General features: G+C 35.2%; 2 protein-coding genes across 3 annotated transcripts in view; both read left to right on the top strand.

Annotated features, from left to right (window-relative positions):
• The first annotated feature begins 1,241 nt into the window (after positions 1-1,241).
• LOC111432432 lies at positions 1,242-14,714 on the top strand. Its single transcript, XM_023069310.1, has 9 exons — positions 1,242-1,497; positions 1,589-1,777; positions 2,215-2,583; positions 2,668-2,927; positions 8,982-9,123; positions 9,301-9,672; positions 9,876-10,007; positions 11,910-12,038; positions 12,127-14,714. Exons 2-9 carry the CDS (start codon positions 1,655-1,657, stop codon positions 14,422-14,424), a joined length of 3,825 nt encoding a protein of 1,274 aa, XP_022925078.1. The 5' UTR covers positions 1,242-1,497; positions 1,589-1,654; the 3' UTR covers positions 14,425-14,714.
• A 3,577-nt stretch (positions 14,715-18,291) lies between these two features.
• The window catches only part of LOC111432512 (E3 ubiquitin-protein ligase SINAT2-like), a 5,393-nt gene continuing 1,962 nt past the window's right edge, over positions 18,292-21,722 (top strand). The window contains exons 1-3 of one of the 2 annotated variants that reach the window (XM_023069431.1): positions 18,292-18,519; positions 18,883-18,952; positions 20,253-20,553. In XM_023069431.1, the coding sequence (XP_022925199.1) occupies positions 20,341-20,553 (213 nt within the window). In that variant the 5' untranslated portion in view covers positions 18,292-18,519; positions 18,883-18,952; positions 20,253-20,340. Of the gene's footprint in view, positions 18,520-18,871; positions 18,953-20,252; positions 20,554-21,722 lie in introns of both variants that reach the window. The other variant, XM_023069430.1, reaches the window with a different exon arrangement.

Raw genomic sequence — 21,722 nt, 5'->3', positions numbered from 1 at the left:
TGTTTGACTCAATATCTGTCTATTTTACTTAATTTTATGATTCAGGATTATATACTAGTTTCTTCTCAAATAAACTTATGTTCTCCCTTATTCTAAGTCCGTGGATAAAAAGTGTAAAGTACAATAAATTCCTATATATCTATACAAAGTTCATTAAGGTCAATCCAGACCTAATCATGACCTTCAAATGAGTTTTTTTTTAATGTCCAAAATACCCTAGAAATTGATACTCTCGCCCTTTTCAAAATAGTCACCTTATTTTTTTAAAATGATTTTCAGGTAAAGGTAAGGTTGTGATGCGAGAGTGACGAATAGGGTTAAGAAACATGCTATAAGACGATTTCAATATTTTGTGTTATGAAACTCGTGGTATATGAAAACTAGAAAGGTTTTGAGTCGACTATACTCTTTTTGTTATATTGTTAGGAGTGTACATCGAACTCAAAAACTTGAAAAAAACTCAATCAACCCAACCTGAATAACCAGGGTTGAGCTTGGTTGGGTTAATTTTCTAGAACCAAACTAGTTCAAATTTCAAGTTCATTAGCCAAAGGTTTAGGTCAACTTACCGACCTGGTCCTATATATATATATATAAAACAAAGCATGCCCACACACACATGCATGCAACTCCTCGCCCTCATCAACAAGACACATCTCATCACCTCGCCTTTGCCCACGCTAACAGCCACACTCTTCGCCCTCGCCATCGTCGCCATATGCAAATAAGATACCCCTCATAGACGCAACTCCTTACCATCACTACTAGACGCAAACACACTTTGCAAATGCATCTCCTCTCCTCATCCGCAACCATAAACCTAACCTAACCCAAAAATAGAGGGTTGGTTGAGTTGGGTTGGGCCGGGCTAGGTTGTGAAACAAATTTTGAGTTATTTGGGTTTCCAATCCAACCAATCTAAAAATTCTCGACTCCTCAAATCAAGCCCGTGTATACTCCCTACATATTGATTAAAAAATTCTCGACTCAACCCAACTCAACTCCTATATTCTCCCTATATATTACTATACAGATATATTAACCTATAACAATACACATCAACATTAAATTTACTTGAACAACTTATTAAAAGTTAAATTAAAATTAGTATTAAATTTTTTTAAAAGTTAATAAATTAAATATATAATTTTTTTTTGTAGAGTTGGGTTAAGTTTAACAAAAAAAAAAAATATATATATATATAATTGGGCTAATTAGTGATATAACAGTTTCTTTCTTATTTCTACACAGGCCTCATTTTTTTTTTTTTTCTTGTTCCTGCAATATAATCGTAGCACCCAAATCCATCGTCATCAACCAGAAACCCCTACATCGGTTTTCTCTTCTTGAATCTTGATGTCCCTTCAATTCCGTTTATATTATGCTATTTCATTCCAGTCCAATCGAATCCAATCCTATTCGATATAATCAATCCTCTCCTACTCTTCACCAGATTTGCTTCAGGAGGACGGCGTTATTTCGATCCGCCGACGATCTGTTAGTATTTGTTTTTTTCTTCTAATTACCTATTGCGATTGTAATTCTTAGCTGCTATTCCATCTTGGCTTACTTTTTTCCTCCCGATCAGATTGGGTTGATTTCGGGTTGTGAGACAATGGAAGAATTGAGAAATGTAACTATGAGAGTTTGAAAGATGCCTGGGTTAACGCAAAAAAATGACCATTTAAATGGTGGGTCATCGGCTGTATACTCGCTCTCCGCCAATGGGTTTTGGTCCCAGCATGGCGACGATGTTAGCTACGTTCAGCTCCAGAAGGTATTCATTTCTTTCGTTGCCAGAAGATTTAATTCGAGTTTTCGTTTCATCATTTTTTTATAGGAATAATTGGCACTAGATTAGATCACTTTCCTGCTCTGTATTTTTTCCCGAATTATACTAAATATTACTCTGGATTTACTACTTCTGACGATGTAATCTAGGCAAGGAGTGTCTAGCATTTTAGATGTGCGAGTTAAACACTTCAGACCTTTCATCTTTTACTCAAAATACAGTTACCGAATTTTCGTATTTTTCCTCTACATGTTGCTCTCTGTGACCGGCAAATCTGCTTTGTAGGGAACTAAAGTATCACATTGTTTAATTATGACATTGTGTCGTTAGTTGGAATAAGTATGATCTAATTCCCGCATTACTTAGAACTTATGTCATGAACTGACCATTGACTGATAAAGATGTGTTTACTCTCAATGTAGTTTTGGAGTGAACTGCTGCCCCAAGCTAGGCAGAAACTCCTGAGAATTGACAAGCAAACTCTCTTTGAGCAAGCTCGTAAGAATATGTACTGCTCTCGATGTAATGGTTTGCTGCTTGAAGGATTTTTGCAGATTGTCATGTATGGGAAATCTTTACAACAAGGAAACACATGTGTGAATCATACTTGCAACAGATTAGGGGTTTCAAAAAGTCAAACTTGCGATGGGTCATTGGCAGTTAATGGGTTTCATGATGAAATTCAAGACCCATCTGTCCATCCTTGGGGTGGTTTGACCACAACGCGTGAGGGGTTGCTGACACTTTTGGGCTGCTATTTGTATTCAAAGTCTTTCCTGGGTCTCCAAAATGTAAGTGCTTATTTTTAGTTTTCTTAGCTGTTAAGCACTCCATATTAAGTCATTATTTAATGGTTAAGGTTTTCTTTGGAACAGGTATTTGACAGTGCACGAGCTAGGGAGCGAGAGCGTGAATTGCTTTATCCTGATGCTTGTGGTGGGGGAGGTCGAGGCTGGATAAGTCAAGGAACAGTGGGCTATGGCAGGGGACATGGTACAAGGGAAACATGCGCCCTGCACACTGCTAGGCTTTCTTGTGATACACTGGTGGATTTCTGGTCAGCATTAGGAGAAGAAACTCGACAATCTCTTCTAAGGATGAAAGAAGAAGATTTTATTGAGAGACTAATGTACAGGTCTCTAGCAAATGCTCATCCCTTGTTTCATGCATTGCATTTAAATAAATGGAAGGAAAATGTGATAGTTGAGGCTTGATGGAGATTTGAGAAGATAATGTGACCTTTAGAGATATGAAGTATCATGAACACATTTTGGAGTAAACTAACATAAACAAATAAAAGGTTGATTTCTTGGTAAGGATGAATCTGATTTTTGTCTGCATCTTTTTTAGTAATCTTTTATCTGCATTTTGAAGATTCAAGCTAGTCTAGAATTCTGCTGTCTAGATTTGTTGAATAGATATAATTTTCAGTTAGAGAACCTATAGCTCAAGTAAATTATATGGTTTACAAGCCAAGCAACATCCAGGTTGTGTATTGTGCTCTCATTGGTTAAAAACTCCTTGCAACCTAAGATATTAAAAATCTTAAGTTTTCTAACTATCAAGAATCGTAGATTTTATGCCAACCTAAACATAGTTCAACTGGTTAAGACATTAATACATTTTTCCTAAAGGTCACATGCTTGAATCTCCACCCCTTGATGACCTCAAAAGAAAATTGTAGAGTTAGATGCCAAGAGGGTAGACTTGGGAGATTCTTGGACATAAAAGAATAACATAGCTTCTAATATGCTCCTCGATGGACAGAAGAAAGGTCTTTATTTGAGCAAGGATATTGCTTGAGAGAATTAAAAGGTACGAATCCACAATAAGTTTGGATTTGGACTAAAAGCAATTGGATTCTTTTTTGCAAGTATTGAATGTTATAATTTGGAGGTTCGAGCAACCTACAAAGAATTGTACAAATTTGAGTACTTCTAACTTATAGCTGACTGTTTGTATTTTAACTTACCCATGGTTATGGAACCAAATCCATTAATATAGAACATTTGCATTTCACTGTGAAAAAGTGCTTTATTGTAGTGGAATAAGATGCTTTTGTACATTGATGTATATATTTAATTTATTTGGAGCTATTTGAGCGGAATCCACTTTTTGGAGAATTTGGATCAATCAATAACTTCTTGTTACTTATTGACCCTTATTTGAATACTAAGGCCATTCTAATTTGGGTCAATGTGGTGAAAGCTATTTTTTTGGGAATCATGGATGGAAAGAATCAAAGAATTTTCCGTGGCAAGAATCTTTCTTGGTTCGAAAGATTGATTATGCTCATCTCGAGAACTGTTGGAGTTCTTTATCAAAGATTTTTGTTGGTTTTTCGCTTAGGATATTTGCCTCGATTGGCATGCCTTTGTATATCCTTTTTAGGTTATTTTGCTTACTTGTTTGTTTCCTTTTATTCCTTTTTTATTTTATTTTATTTTATTTTATTTATTGTTTTCTTATTCACTCCTTAGCCTAGTGGAGTTTGTATCTTTGAGAATTAGTCTCTTTTCATTCCCTTAATGATTAGTTTCATTTCTTGTTAAGAAAAACAATAATAAAAATATTTCTAGTGGAACATCTTTCACAATCCCTAGGAGATAGTTCATTAGTAATAATTGTTGTATGGTTCACTGAGCATGTCTTAAACTAGTTATTTCTTCAAGTGATGAGGATAAGAATCTCGTAGGGGTTTTGTATAGAAAGGGGAGAACATTCCTAACTCATTTGCAGTTTGTTGATAATACATTTTTTTTTAGGTGAGGATGATCGAAGTGTGATTGACAATCTCTTTAAAAGTGGTTAAGACTTTTGAGATGGCATTAGGATTGAAGGTGAATCTAGAATAAAGAACCATGGGTTATGTAATTAATATGGGCTAGTGACTGGAGTGAAGTCGTAACAAGGTAGCCGTACTGGAAGGTGCGGCTGGATCACCTCCTTTTCAGGGAGAGCTAATGCTTGTTGGGTATTTTGGTTTGACCCTGCTTCACACCCAAAAAGAAGCAAGCTACGTCTGAGTTAAACTTGAAGATGGAAGTCTTCTTTCGTTTCTCGACGGTGAAGTAAGACTAAGCTCATGAGCTTATTATCCTAGGTCGGAAGAAGTTTAGAATTCCTATCTTTGATCATAAAAGCTAAGTGAAGTTGTTGAATGATTTCTTGTTGGGGAGGGGGGTGAGGAGGGTGGAAGTCTCGATTTGATTGGTTGGGAGGTAATGCCAAGGCCGGTTGACCTTGGAGGGCTGGGCATAGGCAATATGGGATTTTATAATGAGAGGCTTTTTGACTAAATGGTTGTGATGTTTATCTTTGGAGTTGAACGCTTTATTTTATAAGGTCATAGCTAGTTAGTATAGTCCTCATCTTTTTGAATGGAACTCAGTTGGGGATTTTAAAGACGTTCAAAAACCCCTAGAAAGTTCTCTCTTTAGATGGTCCCTTCTGTAAATTTGTTAAAATGCTTTGTGGGGGACAACTTAAAAACTTATTTCTAGGAAAGCTCAATGGGGGATACTACCTCTACATCCCCTCTTTGAGGATTTGTCTTGTGGCATCAATCATTTCACTTTGAAAATTCTTATGCGTATAATTAAAGTTTTTGCTGCTGTCGTTAGATAGGGAGGTGTGGGATGTGTTTGCATTCCTCTCTCTGTTGGAAAACTTCGTCTTACCTTGGGTAGTAGTGATATTGGTGTTTGGCTTCCCAATCCCTTTAAAGAGTTTCTTGTCGTTCATTTCTTACCCTTCTAGAAACCACCATGCACAATTTTTTTTCTTTTTATTTTCCTCGGTGTGGAAGCTATTCATTTCCAAAAAGGTTAAACTTTTTGCCTCGCAGGTCTTACATGGGAGAATCAACACTATGGATCGTATTCAGTGGTTTTTCTTTTTTCCTTCATTAGGGTTACAGTGGTACACTCTATGTAGCAAGGCATATGAAGATTTATGCCATATCCTTTAAAGATGCATGTTTCTCTCATGGTTTAGGACTCCTTTTTGGAGATATTTGGTGTGTGCATGGCTTGAAACATGAATTGTTCTCTTGTCTCATGATGGAGGACGTTTTGTTCCACCTAATTTATGGACCATTTTGGTTAGTGAGGAGTGAGAAATTTTTGGGAGTTAGAGAGGTTGTGGGAAGAGGTGTGAGCTTTTGCCAAGTTTAATGTTTCTCTTTGTGCACTGGTGTTTCTATAAGCTAAAGATTTTTGGAACTACCTTCTTGGTCTTATTATATTTTATTGGGGCCCTTTCTTATTGCGTTTGATCAGGTTGGCTGGGTCTTCCTTGATGTGATCCCTAGAGAGAAAGGATCTGGTGCACAGTGGAGAAAATGGATTTGAGGTTGTATATCAAGTGCTAATTACTCAATCATCATCAAGGGGAGACCCCATGATAAAATAATTCCCACGAGGTTCAAGGCATGGTGATCCGCTCTCACCTTTCCTCTTTTATCATTGTGGCTGGTTTTCTAAGTAGGCTTTTATGCCATGGGGCAGCAATGGGTCTGATCTAGGTGAATGGAATAGGTCAATTCTATCTTCTCATGAACCACCTTCAATTTCTACACACTACTTTTCTTCTCTATGGATCCCATTGCAATTGTTTGATATTGTCACTATCCCTGAACGGGCAACTTGTCTAAACATAGATTATAGAAAAAACTGAAGTTTTGTGGGTCAATGTTGAAGATGCGGTTTTGGATGAATTAGCCATCACTTTTGGTTGCAAAAAGGGGTTGTGGCCTGCTTCATACTTGGATCTTCCTTTGGGAGTAATCCTAGAATTTCTCTTCTGGGAGCCCACATTAGAGAGAATTCGACAGAAGCTACACAATTGGCTGCATTCATATATATCTAGAGGATGGATACTCTCATTCAAGCAACTCTATCTAATATGATGCCTATTTATTACCTATCTTATTTGATGCCATAAAAATCGGTTCAAATCATGGAAAATATTTTAAGAGATTTTCTTTGGGAATGCACAGCATCAATTTGAGGAAAACTGTAAAATCCCTCGCATTAGGAAGTTTGGGAGTTGATAATATATCACAAAGGAATTCAGCTCTTCTTGCAAAATAGAATTAGCGCTTCCTTCATGAGTCCATTGTCCTGTGGTGTAAGGTAGCGAAAGTCAAATACTATTAGACACTTATGGAACCTATTTGGTCAGCTTCTCCTCATCTCAAATCTACCAAAGGTTATCTGGAAAGGTCTTTTTCCAAAAAGGACCATGGAACTTGTTCCTGGAGGAATTAACACAGGAGATAAGATCGGGAGAAGATTGCTTTTTCAATAACTTTCACCCCATTGGCATTTATGTGCACATCAAACTCAGAATCACAAGAAGCTGATTTGGGTCATCCTTTTAAGGAGTCCAAGAAGCTGATTTGGTATACTATCAATAGGGATTTTATGTGGATTTTTTGGCCAAAGAGAAATAATTGATTTTCAATGGGTTGGAGACTCAATTTATAGTGTTATGGATACCATCTTTTTTACTGCTTTTTAGTGGTGCAAATGTACATCAACATTTAAAGATCATTTCTGTTATCTGTAAATTTTAGTCTTGTAATTCTTGAAATCCACCTTTAATGGGATTAGTATTTCATTCAGAGTCTTGTGATCTATACTTTCTAGCTGGCAATCATTTTTGTGATCCACCATGGGTGGCTGGAAGTTTGCTTCTTTTGTTATTTCATTTGTCAATGAAATATTGTTTCTCATTAAAAAAAAAAAGAAAAAGAAAGAAAGAACACCAAACAGACAAAAACAATCTAACTTGATCCCCAAAACCATCAAGAATAGTAGAGTCACTTGCCTACAAAGTCCTTTTGTTTCTTTCATACCACAATCTTCACAAAAGTGCTACCACCGAATTCTACTACAAAATACTAGAATTTTCCCAAAAAAGGGCCTCATAAATAATCTAGCTGATAAAGAACGTCCAAGCACTTCTTAAGAAACACCCAGCTTATGTTAAAAGTTCTGAAAAGGTTGGATGGACCTGTGGGAGGAAGCAAACGGGGCAAAGAAATGTGGAAGAATTTCAATCCTTGAAAGGGAGGATGCCTGACTTTGGCTGATGCTGGTGCTTTCTAAACTCCCAACGTTATATATCTACATTTTTTATCCAAAGAAAGATAGTAGTAACCTGAAATAATTTTGATGGACTTCATTTGGGATGGAGGAAAAGAAATTAATAAAATAGCCATTAGTTAATTGGGATAGTCTTTTAGCTGTGGAAGAAGGTGATGCTGGAATTTTTAAGTTGAATGAAAATTACGGAACTTTGCCTGATAAATGGCACTGGAGATTTCCTTTGGAGAAAGGGGAACTGTAGAAGGATATAGTTTGTAGCATCTATGTAATGAACGGTTGTGGTTTCAATCTCTTTTGGAGGTTTTTTTTCTTCTTCTAGTATTAAAAAAGTCGCTTTGGTGGAGGAGTATGCTAATTGGAATCTTATGTTTTGAAAGAATTTATCACTATCAGGAAAGGGAGATAAGGTTTTTTGGAATCCAAGGAAGGTAAAAGATGTTAATATTTACATTGATTGGTAATGTTTCCAGTTAAATCTTTATTTTTGCATACCCAACGTGGAAGTTATTTCAAGAAAGTTTTGGCTTCAGCAATCTGGAGGGGAAGCTCCATAGAAAGTTTATGCTTTCTTTTGTCTGGCTTCAACTCGGTGTAAAGAATTCAAAATAGATGGTCTACTATAATATTTCTGCCAAGTTGTTCATTTATATAAATGTGAAATGGAGGATATAACAAATTAATATTATTTTACTAATCATTTTAGTCTTTCTACCTGCTTGGTGCAACTCATGGAACCATAAGCCTTTTCTTTACAGGACGTAGCCTCCTCTAATCCAATGAATGCATAAGAATCAAACCTAAAAATATGAGCCTAATTTTGAAGTGTGCCTCAAGGTGAAACCTCAAAAGTCTTGTAAAAATCGTTCTACTTACTACGTTTTTCACTTAGTTGAACGAATTTAAATATTATTTCAGATTATCATAGTAAGATAGGTATACTGGAAACATGCCTGATTTACTCTAATAAGGAGAGCAATACTTTGTGTATCTATCCTTATGTTAAGTTCTCTTGTCTGCATTTTTCTTGCCTTGTAATTATTAGTTTTTTGCTTCTTACATTATATTGATTCTTTCAGGTTTGACAGCAAGAGGTTTTGTAGAGATTGCAGAAGAAATGTGATCCGTGAGTTCAAGGAGCTGAAGGAGCTGAAGCGCATGAGGAGAGAGCCTTGCTGCACTAGTTGGTTTTGTGTTGCAGATATGGCTTTTCATTACGAGGTGCATCCTTGCACTTATATTCAACTTTAAGCGCTCTTCTACCATCATGGATTATAATTTTAACTTTAGGATGAATATGAATCGAGACATGATGACTGTGTAGACCCTGTGAGGTTTTTGAAGAACGCGTGCTTGTTGCAATTGGCATGAACGAAATTATATTTGCTATTGTCTCAGGTCTCAGATGATACAATCCAGGCCGATTGGCATCAAACCTTTGCTGACTCTGTGGAGACATATCATTATTTTGAGTGGGCTGTTGGATCAGGAGAAGGAAAATCTGACATTCTGGAATTTGAAAATGTTGGCATGAACGGAAGTGTCAAAATGAATGGCCTAGATCTTGGTGGTTTGAATTCATGTTTTATCACCCTCAGAGCTTGGAAATTAGATGGACGCTGCACAGAGCTGTCAGTGAAAGCTCATGCATTAAAAGGTCAACAATGTGTTCATCGAAGACTTATAGTTGGTGATGGATTTGTTACAATCACTAGAGGGGAAAATATTAGGAGGTTTTTTGAGCATGCTGAAGAGGCTGAGGAGGAGGAGGTTGTTCTCTTTCTTGTAATTGTCTCTCTAGGATTTTATGCCTGCTTAGAATTTTGCACGATATTCATATGCAATATTATATTTCGAACTTAAAATTCTTTGTGGGGTGACAAATATTTCCTTTTCTGTTGTGAAAAAAGAAAAAGTTTCCTCTTCTAAATCTTGGCAACTCTAATTGGTTCTCTGATTTTTTTGGCTTTTAGGAGGATGATTCGATGGATAAGGATGCAAATGATTTGGATGGAGATTGCTCTCGTCCTCAAAAGCATGCAAAGAGTCCAGAACTTGCTCGGGAGTTTCTTTTGGATGCTGCAACTGTCATCTTTAAAGAACAGGTATGTTGTTTTCAACCTTTTCGGCCTGTACTTTCTAGCTAATTTGCATTTGAGATATTGTTCTTTCTATAAGACAGATCTCATGTTCTTGTTGTAAGAAATTTCATTAAGCACCAGGGATATAATTACCAGATAGGCACATTGGTACAAGGAAAAACCAGCTAAAAGTTAAATGTCTGCATCTATAGAATCAGATGAAACGTTTTCCATTATTTTTAAATGAGATTCTTTATACGTGTGTGTGTGTGTGTGTGTGTGTGTGTATTCTTTCTTTTGTTTTTGTTTTTGGTTTTCCAAATCTTTTAGATTTTATTTAATGAGATGTAGAAAAGATGTCTAATTTGCAGTTAATTTCTTCCAAGACTTTCAGAAAATAGTGTAGATTATGTTAGGCGGTTCAAATAGTTTGTTTTTACTCGAGATAGAGTGGATTCAAGAAATGAGTCAGTGCAAGACACGGAGAATTGGAGAGAATTAGGGAGAAGAAAGATAGGAGAAATTCTCAAAACATTTAAACTAATTTCAACGTTGAACTTTGCTGTAGTATACTAGTAAGTCAATTAGTTTGTTGGGATTCTAAAAAATCCAACATCTTCGGATATTTAGCATCCAGAATGAAATATAAATGTTCAGCATCATTCTGTAGCTGTTTTTGAATTACACTAACATTTTTTATGTTTAGAGATATTTGGTTGTTGTATTCATTTGTAAGATTTATACATGGAAATGAGCATTCAACACTCCAGAGTTTAAATTTTGTATTCAACTACATTAAGTTTAAAGTATACTGATCTATTTATTTAGAAATTTAATTATATATCTATTACTTGAAGGCCATCAAGCAATCAATTGCGGGGTGTAGAACAATGGATAAGTGCAGTGGAGAGTTATTCTGTTGTTTCCTAAATGATTACATCTCTTATTTGAAAGAAATTTCTCTTGATCCCTCGGGTTCTTTTTCGACCGAATTTCTCTTGATCCCTTGGGCTTTTTTTCAACCAAATCCCCTCTTCTTTAGATTGAGAACTGAAGACCGGCCTTAATGTGGCTCTTTGTCGAAGTAAATTTGGGATTTCAAAATCCCCAAGAAGGTGAAGATCTTCCTTTTGTCATTGGCACATGGAAGTCTGAGTATGCACGAAAGTCTCTAAAGGAGGAGTTTTTCTCTTGTTGGTTTTTTGGTTTGTACCCTGTCCTGGTGCAGTGAGGAATTTGCAGACCGTCTTTTTCTGCTTTGCCCTTTCGCTATACGTGGTTGACTTAAGCTGCTGGATTTTTTTTTCTTCGTACCTTCTCTTCCCAATTAGGTGGATGGTTGGTTGTGGGAATCATTGGGTGGTTGGAAGCTGAAAGACAAAGCTGGGATCCTTTCGGGGTTTGCTTCTAGAGCTCTTTTGTGGAGTTTATGGCTGGAGAGTAATAGAAGGCCTTTTGAAGATAAGCCTTCGTCTTTTTGAGTTTTTTTGGGATTGTGTACAGTTTAATACCTCTTGGTGGTGTCATAGCTATAAAAACCTCTTTTATCATCTACCTCTATCCATGATTATTTCGGACTGGCTAGGTAATTGTAAGTAGTTCCTTGGGTGGGGGCTCCCTCATCCCCCAAGCCTTTAAGTTGTTGTCTCTGCCCTTTCGGTTGTACGTTACTCGAAGTTCTTATAAGAAAAAAGAAAAAAGAAAAGACCTTGTGAATTTTTGCTTGTTGGATTTGCCCATCTGCTTATTAAAATCTGATTGAAAGCTCAAAGTTCTTTTGTTTTTTTCTTCTCCTCACAGTCCAAGGAACTTCCCCAATGATAGTTTATTAAGATTGCATTGCAAAATTTGATACCAGAACTGATCCAAGTTTTCCCTAGGGAATTGTGGATTGTTTTTATTCTTATACTTTGTGGTCTTTGTCAGGTTGAAAAAGCATTCAGAGAAGGAACAGCTCGCCAAAATGCTCATAGCATTTTTGTTTGTCTAGCACTAAAATTATTGGAAGAACGAGTTCACATAGCATGCAAAGAAATCATTACTCTAGAAAAGCAGGTTTCAAGCGAGGCTATGTCATTACTCACATTCATTTACAAGAATCTAAATTTATCTTTACTGCTAACCTATGTGAATTTTGCTTCAGATGAAACTTCTTGAAGAAGAAGAGAAGGAAAAGCGTGAAGAAAAGGAACGCAAAGAGCGGAAAAGGACAAAAGAACGAGAGAAGAAGCTCCGAAGAAAAGAAAGATTAAAAGGGAAGGAAAAGGATAAAGATAAGATAAGTTCTGAATCAGCTGAAGTATGTTCTCATTCTGATATCTTAGAGGACTTATCCCCATGTGTTTTGGAGCAAAATTCCATCTCTGTCGATGAAACATGTGATGCCAGCATTCCTGAATCCTCTGATACTCTGGATGAGCAATTTTTAGATGAATCCATTATTTCAGAAGTGCAAAGTTCATATGATGATGGCCTTGCCGGGAAACCTACTGATGGGAATGATGGAAATGAATCTTTCATGGTTGATTCATCAAAGTTTTCTCGCTGGAGATTAAAATTCCCAAAGGAAGTTCAAGATCATTCTTTCAAGTGGTCTGAGAGGCGACGATTTTCAGTTTCCGAAAATGGGGCAGGAGCTAGCAGATCTGAGCAAAGATATTATGGTGATAGTTTGGAGAATCCTTCAAGAACCATGAATGGATCAAACAGGAAACTAAGAACGAATTCATTAAAGGCGTATGGTCGACACATCTCTAAGTTCAATGAAAAGTCGCACTCTTCCAACAACCGGGTATCTTACGACTACCGTTCCTGTGTCTGTAACCAAAATAATGAATTAAACAAAAAGGCAGAGGCATTTGTTTCTTCAGTTAGAGTTAATCGAGATGTCAAATCTGCGAGCACGTCAGAATCGTCATTTGATATGTCCAAGCAGTGTTCTCATTCTAACAGGTACAGCTATGGAGATCATTCTCGTGATGGTGGAAGATTGAAAAACAAAAACAATTCTCCTGGTAAAGATTACGTTTATTCAAAGAAAGTTTGGGAGCCCATGGAATCACAGAAGAAATATCCTAGAAGTAACTCAGATTCAAATGTAGCAATGAAGTCTTCAACTTGTAAGTTTAATGTTGAACCCGATTTTGACCTTGTGAAGTCGGGGCATGATGCCTGTAGTGGTGAAGTTGCTGTGACTTCGAGTACAGTTGATCAAGAAGAGAGTAATTCGACTGAGTCGACCTCTGGTGTTGAATCAGATGAAGTCTCCCAAAATGGACTCGAATGGAAGGATCATAAAAACATAGAAGAAGATGCATGCGAGGTAACAAAGCGTTCGGTAAATTCAACAGGCACGACATTGACATCGAGTGGGACTAATAACCGAGTAGGAACTAGGTCTTTAAATTCTGATAGCTGCTCATCATGCCCGAGTGAAGGAGACAGTAGTAATATCTGCTTGAACCATGGAAATCTGGAATCGTTGTCCACATCTGACTCCGAAGATGCTAGTCATCACTCAGAAGGAAAAGAATCTTCAGCATCCATTCAGAATGGCTTCTCTGAACATCATGAGACAAGGATGGATAAAGTAGTTGAAGTTGATGCCTTGGGGATCAGGAACCATTCCGGTCTTTTGCAAGAGATCGAGGGATGTAAAGTTCAAGTAAATGCACCGAACCGAGTTCCCCGGGACTTCGAAGCAGGATTCTCTGCTGTTAGTTTGGACTCCTCCCCATGTCAAGTGACACTTCCTCCAACTCAGAATCAAACTCAAAATATTCACTTTCCAGTGTTTCAGGTTTCTCCAGCGATGGGTTATTACCATCAAAACTCAGTTTCATGGCCTGCAGCAGCAGCTCATGCTAATGGGATAATACCTTTCTCCTATTCAAATCACTGTCTGTATACCAATCCTCTTGGGTATGGTTTAAGTGATAACCCACGCTTCTGTATGCAGTATAGCCATTTGCATCATCTAACTACTCCCGTCTTCAACCCGAGCCCGGTTCCTATTTATCAGCCAGCTTCCAAAGCCAACAATGGTGTATACACCGAAGAACGAAGTGAGGTCCCCAAGACAGGTTCAATGGTAGAAAGCTCAGATGTTGTAGCTAATCCCGACGTCATCGGTACCACTGGACTCCCATACGCAATCAGTTCACCACCAGGCAGAGATCGTAAGCAAAACGACACTTCCATATTGCCAAACGACAGCTCAAGCTTTTCATTGTTCCATTTTGGAGGGCCTGTTGCATTTTCAACAGGAGGTAACTTAAAGCCCATGCCTTCCAAGGAAGACGATATTGTTGGGGATTTTTCGAGAAATAACGAAGCAACGGATGTTGTTGACAATGTCCATGCTTTCAATAAGAAGGAAACTGCCATCGAAGAATACAACTTGTTTGCAGCAAGCAATGGCATGAGGTTCTCATTCTTCTGAATGGGAGCATGATGATATATGAGGGGACTGTTTTCGAGTTTCTAGTCCCTATCTTCATATTAATTTTTTTTTTTTTTAATGGAATTTTACAGTACTTCCTACATAATAAATTTTCTTTTCTTTTTTTTTCTTTTTTTTTTTAAAGTAGTTGATTGCTCCCAAAATTTGTCTCATTATTTTCGAGATGTGAGAACACACAAAAGAAAAAAAGAAAAAAAAGCAAAATTGGATGAAGGAGTGCTATGATGTTTGAAAGTTTTCTAAATGAGATGAGTCTTCTTGTAGATGAAGAATGTGTTTATATGAACATTTTGCTGCCCATATTTGCTTAGAATGGTACATAATTGGTTCACATTCCTGTCATCTTGACTTTGAACGGACTCAAAATCATGGATTGCGACTAATTTCTAGTTTCTTGATATGTTTTCGATCGATCTCTAGTTTCTTGATGTGTTTTCGATCGATCTTAGTATTAGGGATTCTTTTTCGGTTAACAGTGAAATCTTATTGCATCCGATATCTTCTTGATTGGGATTGTAGGGTTTCAAGTTACTTTCTTGATTGAGATTGTAGGGTTTCAAGTTACTTACATAGATAATGGGTAAATATTCATGTGAGATCTTTCGAATGATCTAAATGATTTTTATTGGTTCTTCGTAATTTACACTAGTTATTGATTCTTGTTACTTTGAAACCGAAACTATTATGATTTTAGCTTGATCAAAACTTTATTTTTGGTTAGAAATTCTTGTGGCTTGCATTTCCGACAAGCCCATTTCTTCATCTGCTTGGTAAGTATGAGCTATTTTGGAGGTCTGGGCTCGTTAACATACCCCTCTACGCTTGAGGTCCACATGTCTATACATAGTGGTGGACATGTCTACGGATAACGTGTTGAAGAAGTAATCTATGATCATATGATATACAATATGCATGAGGTCTACTAAGACGATGCACATAATACTTTCATACTTATCATGACGAAATTTTTTACGAGACGTATATACATATTTGTGATATTTCATTCACGCTCATCTATACATGGTATATCATAGTGTATCGCAATGCATAAACATGGCCATATCAACATATCAATAAAATTTAAACAAAAAAGAAAATGCATGGATCACATGATTGATTGAGATATCATGACATAAACAATTACACAAATAGGGTCATAGGGTACGTGTTATTCATGCATCAAATAATTTCATCTAACCTAGCTCTTAAGAGCTCCAACAATAAGTTCGCTTACAGTTTTCAAGCTCAACTTGTTGCTCCTAAGTTTGCTGTGGGCGGACATTCCTATGTTTAGCTTTACGTGATCTAATTTTACTAACGACATTTCATCTATTTAGAAAATTGAGCTTAGAGTGTAGCCGTAGAGCCAACATCTCTTAATTATCGTAAAATCAGTCATAAACCATGTCAAATATTTTTAATTGCCTAAAACACCAATCATACTAACATTTTCTAACATTAATTACACTAGAATATGGTCTCGACTTTAGCTTGAAAACAAGTTCTTATTCAAAGATCGACAATCAAGATTAGTTTTTACTTCTTCATTCTCAGTAACTCTTTGTGCATATTATGTATTGTTGTGTGTGTTTCGTACATCGTTTGGTGTTAAAAACTTTTTCAGTACCTTTACGTTCATTCCGACGTAGACTTAAACTTATTCTAAAATAATTCAAAATCATCTTTGATTATATGAAATTTTTAATAAATTAATTATAAACAAATCATTTTGTTAAAATTACAACCGAACATCCAAAAAAAAAGAGAGAAAAAAAAAAGTCTAACCTCCAATTCAATAAATATTATACCATATAAGTTTATCTTAAATTTAAGAAAAAAACAAATTATTTTCATTTTTTAGCCAAATATTCCATTTATTTTTACATTGTTGGTAATAAATTGAAGTTTTTAATAGCTTAATACATTTAATTATCATTTAATATTGTACTAATAATAATAATTAAAATGATTTGTTATATTAAGAAAAAAATAATAAAAAGACAAGAATTTATTATTTTTTATTCAGCTCATCATAGTCGGTGCCAGCTGACATGAGAGAAGAAATGTCCGACTACTTTCCTTCCCATTTATTTATATATATATACACACATATATATATATATATACTAGTTTATTACTATCGGAAGGGAGAGGATATCTGCTAGCGGTGGGCTTGGATTGTTACAAATGCCCCATCGGTTGGTTGGAGAGAGAAACGAAACATTCTTTATAAAGATATGGAAACCTCTTCCTAGCAAACGCGTTTTAAAAGTCTTGAGGGGAAGTCTAAAGAGGACGATATCTTTTAGCGGTAGACTTGGGCTCTTACATGACATGTACCCCCTTTTCCTGACCCATCAATACAAGGGAAACGAAAAATCAAAATTTACTTGTTCGGTATCAAATAATGCTACGAGCAAATAGAACACCCTTCAGAAGTATCAATATCGTTTCATGAATCGTAATTATTTGTTAATGGAATTATTTTATTTTATTTTCATTTACCAAATAGTATTATTTTTTTATTTGTTTTGGTAAAATATACTTTTCAAATCATTTTATGATTTGACAACATAGAAAAAACTTGGATTTAGATTCTTGTTTGTATTTTTTTAAAACAAAAATTTACAATAATGGTCGATTTTATATCATTTTACTTTTGGATCGAAAGAACAAACTCAAAATAAAATGATAAATTTTTAATCAATCGAGTCCAACAACAAAGAACCAGACCCTACAAAAGAAAGATACGTTTTCATTTGATTCTCAGTCGAGTCCAACAAAGAAACCAACCAAAAATTTCTCTCTCGTATACATCTATTTCTTCAATCTATAGAGAGTAAGTAGAGACGTTAGTTTAATCATATATTTTTGAAGTTTTTTTTAAAAATATTAGACAGTGTTAATGAAACCTTTAAAAATTTTAGACTATTTTTTAAATAATTTTGAAACTTTAAAAAAGTTCACCCGTGTTTTGAAACAAAATATTAACTATTTCGGTCTTAAATAAACGATAAGAGTATGTTTTTTATAATATTTTTTAATTTAAAAATTTTTTTAGAACAAAAAAAATTGTTTAAAAGAATTTATAATAATTTAGCCTAAAAAAATTTACCAAACATGTTAAATTATAAGAAATCCTCGTAGTTTAAAAAGATAAACGTTTCAAAACTATCATTAGTGTATAAATCTATTTTTCCAGATCATGCAGCTGCTCCACGAGCCTCCCTACATGTCATAAATGACCTACGAATATCTGTTCGACATAGAATTGATATCACGATAACTTGAAATGACATGACAATAACTAGAATAGTTACTTGAATTGAGTATGCAAGAACGACATTCGAACGTTTTAATAACTTTTCAGCTCTGATAATAATTTTCAAACATCTTTTAAGGATTAAATACAATATTACAACTTTCAAAAGAAAAAGAATATTTTTTTAACCGTGCCAATTTGAACTTAGCTCAACTTGCTAAAAATTGTACCATCAAGTTATAGGTTCGAATGGTACAATATTTATATAAATATATATATATATAGATCAAGTTATCTGACTCGACTCGTATATACGTATATTATCGTGGTTCTTAACAACACAACCCACACATCGTTACGTCATCCCAAGTTATGGAATACCGTCGGTCCTGGTTTGGGCACGGTTATCGAGAATTGACCCATGAGTTGACTTTATTATCGGGACATATTGGACATCCATCTATGCATATATTATCAAAGCATGAACAGTCTCGGGGGTATGGCTAGTCATTTAGGGATATAATTAATTAATTAAGTTATTTATTTATTAAAGAAAGCTATCTCCTCCCTCCCTCGTTTTGGGCAGCGGAGTTTTTTCTCCATCCCCACAAAAAAGAAAGGCAGAAAGCCGAAGAGAATGAGAGAGAGAGAGAGAGGGAGAGAGAAACCATTATAATGGCGGACCCGCAGCGGTGGTGAGAACAATTCCAACGATTCATCCATAAACAATCATTAATTACATAGCTTTTTGTTCAAATTCCAAATCCGAGAAGATACAGGCACAGCCAAGTTCCGGTTCTCGTGGGATGGAGGTTTGTTTTTTCTTTAATCCCTTTTTGAATTCCATTTCTGTTTTTTGTCTTTAATTTGCGTATCGATTTTTTCACTTTCGAGCCACTCCAGAATTTATTATTTGAATTGATCGTCTGTTTCTGCAATTGCGCTTGGAATTGTCAACTGGGGATATGTGTGGTTTTGTTTTATTTTCTAGATTTTCTTCTGTTGTTGTTGTTGGTTTTCGTGGTATTCTGTTTTTCTTTCTGGAGACTTGTAAATGGAGGTCTTGTTTTATTTCGTTCCTCAGGTTTCGTGCAATTCTTGTTTCGTTCTTGGATACTGATTTTCTAATGGTGAAATGGTTTATCAATTTGTAATTTGTTAAAGGGGAGGAACAGGTACTTGGATTTGCTCTGCCTGGCCTAATTTCTTTTCGATTTCAAGACTCTTTTGAGGACTTCTCGGTTGGTAAGTTGGTTTTAATCACATCACTTTGGAATTTGAGAGAAATTTGATCTGATTGGCGTATGATTCTCTAAATTGATGTTTGTTTGTTTTACTATGTTGGTCTGGATGGATTCAAATGAGCCAATGATTTCATTAGGTGATTTATCACTCTAATTGTCCGAGCATTTGATGTGAACTGCAATTTGTTGTATGTTTATGTTATTTTACTTTCCCTTTTCTATAGAAGATGATGCCATCATACATTTTTCCATTCATGCTTTATTACTTTTCCTTTCTATTTTTCATCCCAAAACGAAATGATAATGTTAAATCACTTTAGGATGTTTCTTTTTGTGTCCACGATTGGACGCCTTTATACTTGCTAAACTTTGATTTTAATGGGTATTGTATCGTTTTCTCTTGTTTATTTTTTCTTGGGGAGAAAATCACGAGGGGTCAAATTTTACATTTAACTCTTTTTCTTTTATTTTTAATGTACACACTTTCAATTTTAAAATTAAAGATGGAGAAAATTAGAGGGCTTTTTTAAATAATAATTTTTGTATATTATTTGAATTTAAGATTGGATCTTCCTTTGTCCTCGACTTTGCCTCTGGTTCTTTCATTATCCAGAAAAATAATGATTCAGGTGATGGTGGCAGTTTGGAAGGTAGAAAAATTGAATAGAAAAATGTTATCTACATTTGTTTGCGTGTCAGGAAAGTTTATAGAATAACTTAGTCCCCAGAGATGATTAATATTTCGATTTATAATAATATTGCGAAGTTGATTTTTCTGTGTTTTGAAGCAGTTTTTTTGCCAATAAAAGCCGGGATGTGTTTTGGCACAATCGAAAGTTAAGCTAAGATGTTAAATTCATAGTTTCGATAAGCTTGGACTGGTTAAGTTTGGGGTTGGAAGTTGGAGCTTGGATTGCACAAAATAGTGGGCTGTATAAACTTGATGTTTTTACAATTAGAGTTTGCTTTTTATATTTATAATTTTATAAATTTCATATGTACTATAAAAGATTGGTTTCAAACTCTGAATTTGTGTAATTTGTAGCATTAGTGAACTTATAGCTTGGAATAATTATGTCAGTATCCTAACCCATGACATGTACGGTATCATTTATCAGTTTGGATTTCAAAAAAATGAGGTTGTTGCTAAGTCCTATACATTATGAAGCATTGTTGATCGTATTTTGTTTTCATTATCGCTTGACATTCACCCAAATTACGTAAGCAAGTCTCCAGACAACATGAAGCGTTCTACCTAATATCTTTACTGATATACCATTTTTTATTGTGTGGTTTAACAGGATTGAACTTGTGGATGGGTGATTGTTGGCATATAGTTAGGAGTTTTTGTTAATAGCTCAAAGAATTCTATTAAAATTTAAATAAGCCATGGCTCCTGGAAGCAGTACCTGCAAAAAAGTAGATTCTCACCCTTCAATTTCTGGTCATGACATAGCAATATCTAAATCAGAGAATAATCCTACAACATCAAAAGCCTCACTTGGTTTGGGTGGGAAACTTGGAGTTTATTCAACCAATGGTGTGCAAGAATTGCTAGAGTGCCCTGTCTGCACAAATCTGATGTACCCTCCAATTTACCAGGTATGGTCTGTATACCCTGTTTTTTCTCTTTTACTTTTTCTCGCGTAATTTATTCTATGCTCGGAAGTGTTTTTGGCATGACAAAAAGTACTTATTCCGTGGGTAAAAGCACTTTTCACTCAAACTAATTGTGTTTGGGAGCAACATAAATGCTTTTGGAAAAAAATTCAAATGAACCATAAAAGGTTGTGTGAGAATGCACTTGTTGGGTGTTTTTGGCTTCAGTTCTTGTTTAGGAAGCTTTTTAGGAGTGCAGAAACAAGCATCAAAGTAATTTGATCTCAAGTACTTTTATTGCTTGTAAAGAAGTATTTTTCCTAACCATACTTTTTTTATAAGCACTCTCAAACACGCCTTTAAACTGAGTTTAGACTGACCTTGTAAGCTTAAGCAATACTGTTGTGAGTTGCATAAAATTTGCCAATGGAGAAATGCTGGTTTAAAATTACCTTCATCTGTAAAGCATCTTCCATACTATGCGCAATGTGCTTTAGAGTCGGTTAAATGATTGGATCCAATTGATGAAAGCTGCTGTTAATTTCTGTAAGGAAAATTCGTTTCTCCTTCAAAAATGTGTGTTTTAAGGTTGAATGTAGTTTGCAGAATTTGTTAAGAATCTTCATAAGTTGATAATTTCATTCTTTTGCAGAGTTTTTTTAGAATGTTTTCCATAGTAACGTGAGGTCCATGCATATCGGAATTGATGTGTCTCACCTTCCATGTTTGATATGATTGCTTTAACTTTCTTTTTATGAAAGAAAACAACTGAAAAACATGTTTAGAAAGATTTTTTTTTTTTCATTTCTTGTTCCCCCGTATTTATTATTTTTTTTAATCCAAAGTTTTTCTTCAACTTTTCTTCTTTAAAAATAAATCATTCAAAATTATTAGGTTATTTTTATATTTATCAGGAACGTTATAAGTAAAATAATGGAAAAAATATATGTTTTTGAGAAACTGAAGATCCAAGAAATCGGATGTTTTTTTTCCTTTTCAATTTTGAATTTGCATACAATTTTGGGGTGTTTCTTAAAAATGAGAAACCTTGTCTTTAGTTTTCGAAATTTGCCTTTTATTTTAAAAATATTTTCGTAGTCTGTGCAAACCAAAGAAAGAATCTACTAAATGAGCATTTTTTAAAAACAGAACAAAAAAAAAAAAAAAAAAAA

Source organism: Cucurbita moschata, unplaced genomic scaffold, assembly GCF_002738365.1.
Source record: "Cucurbita moschata cultivar Rifu unplaced genomic scaffold, Cmos_1.0 Cmo_Scf00038, whole genome shotgun sequence".
Lineage (NCBI taxonomy): Eukaryota > Viridiplantae > Streptophyta > Magnoliopsida > Cucurbitales > Cucurbitaceae > Cucurbita > Cucurbita moschata.
This window is presented reverse-complemented; position numbering and strand designations above follow the sequence as displayed.

Bases quoted from the DNA above. Each gene is read 5' to 3' on its own strand.
- LOC111432432 (XM_023069310.1), top strand. From the start codon at position 1,655: ATGCCTGGGTTAACGCAAAAAAATGACCATTTAAATGGTGGGTCATCG. The intron at 1,778-2,214 runs GTATTCATTTCT...CTCTCAATGTAG, and splicing joins GCTACGTTCAGCTCCAGAAG to TTTTGGAGTGAACTGCTGCC. The intron at 2,928-8,981 runs GTCTCTAGCAAA...TGATTCTTTCAG, and splicing joins ATTGAGAGACTAATGTACAG to GTTTGACAGCAAGAGGTTTT.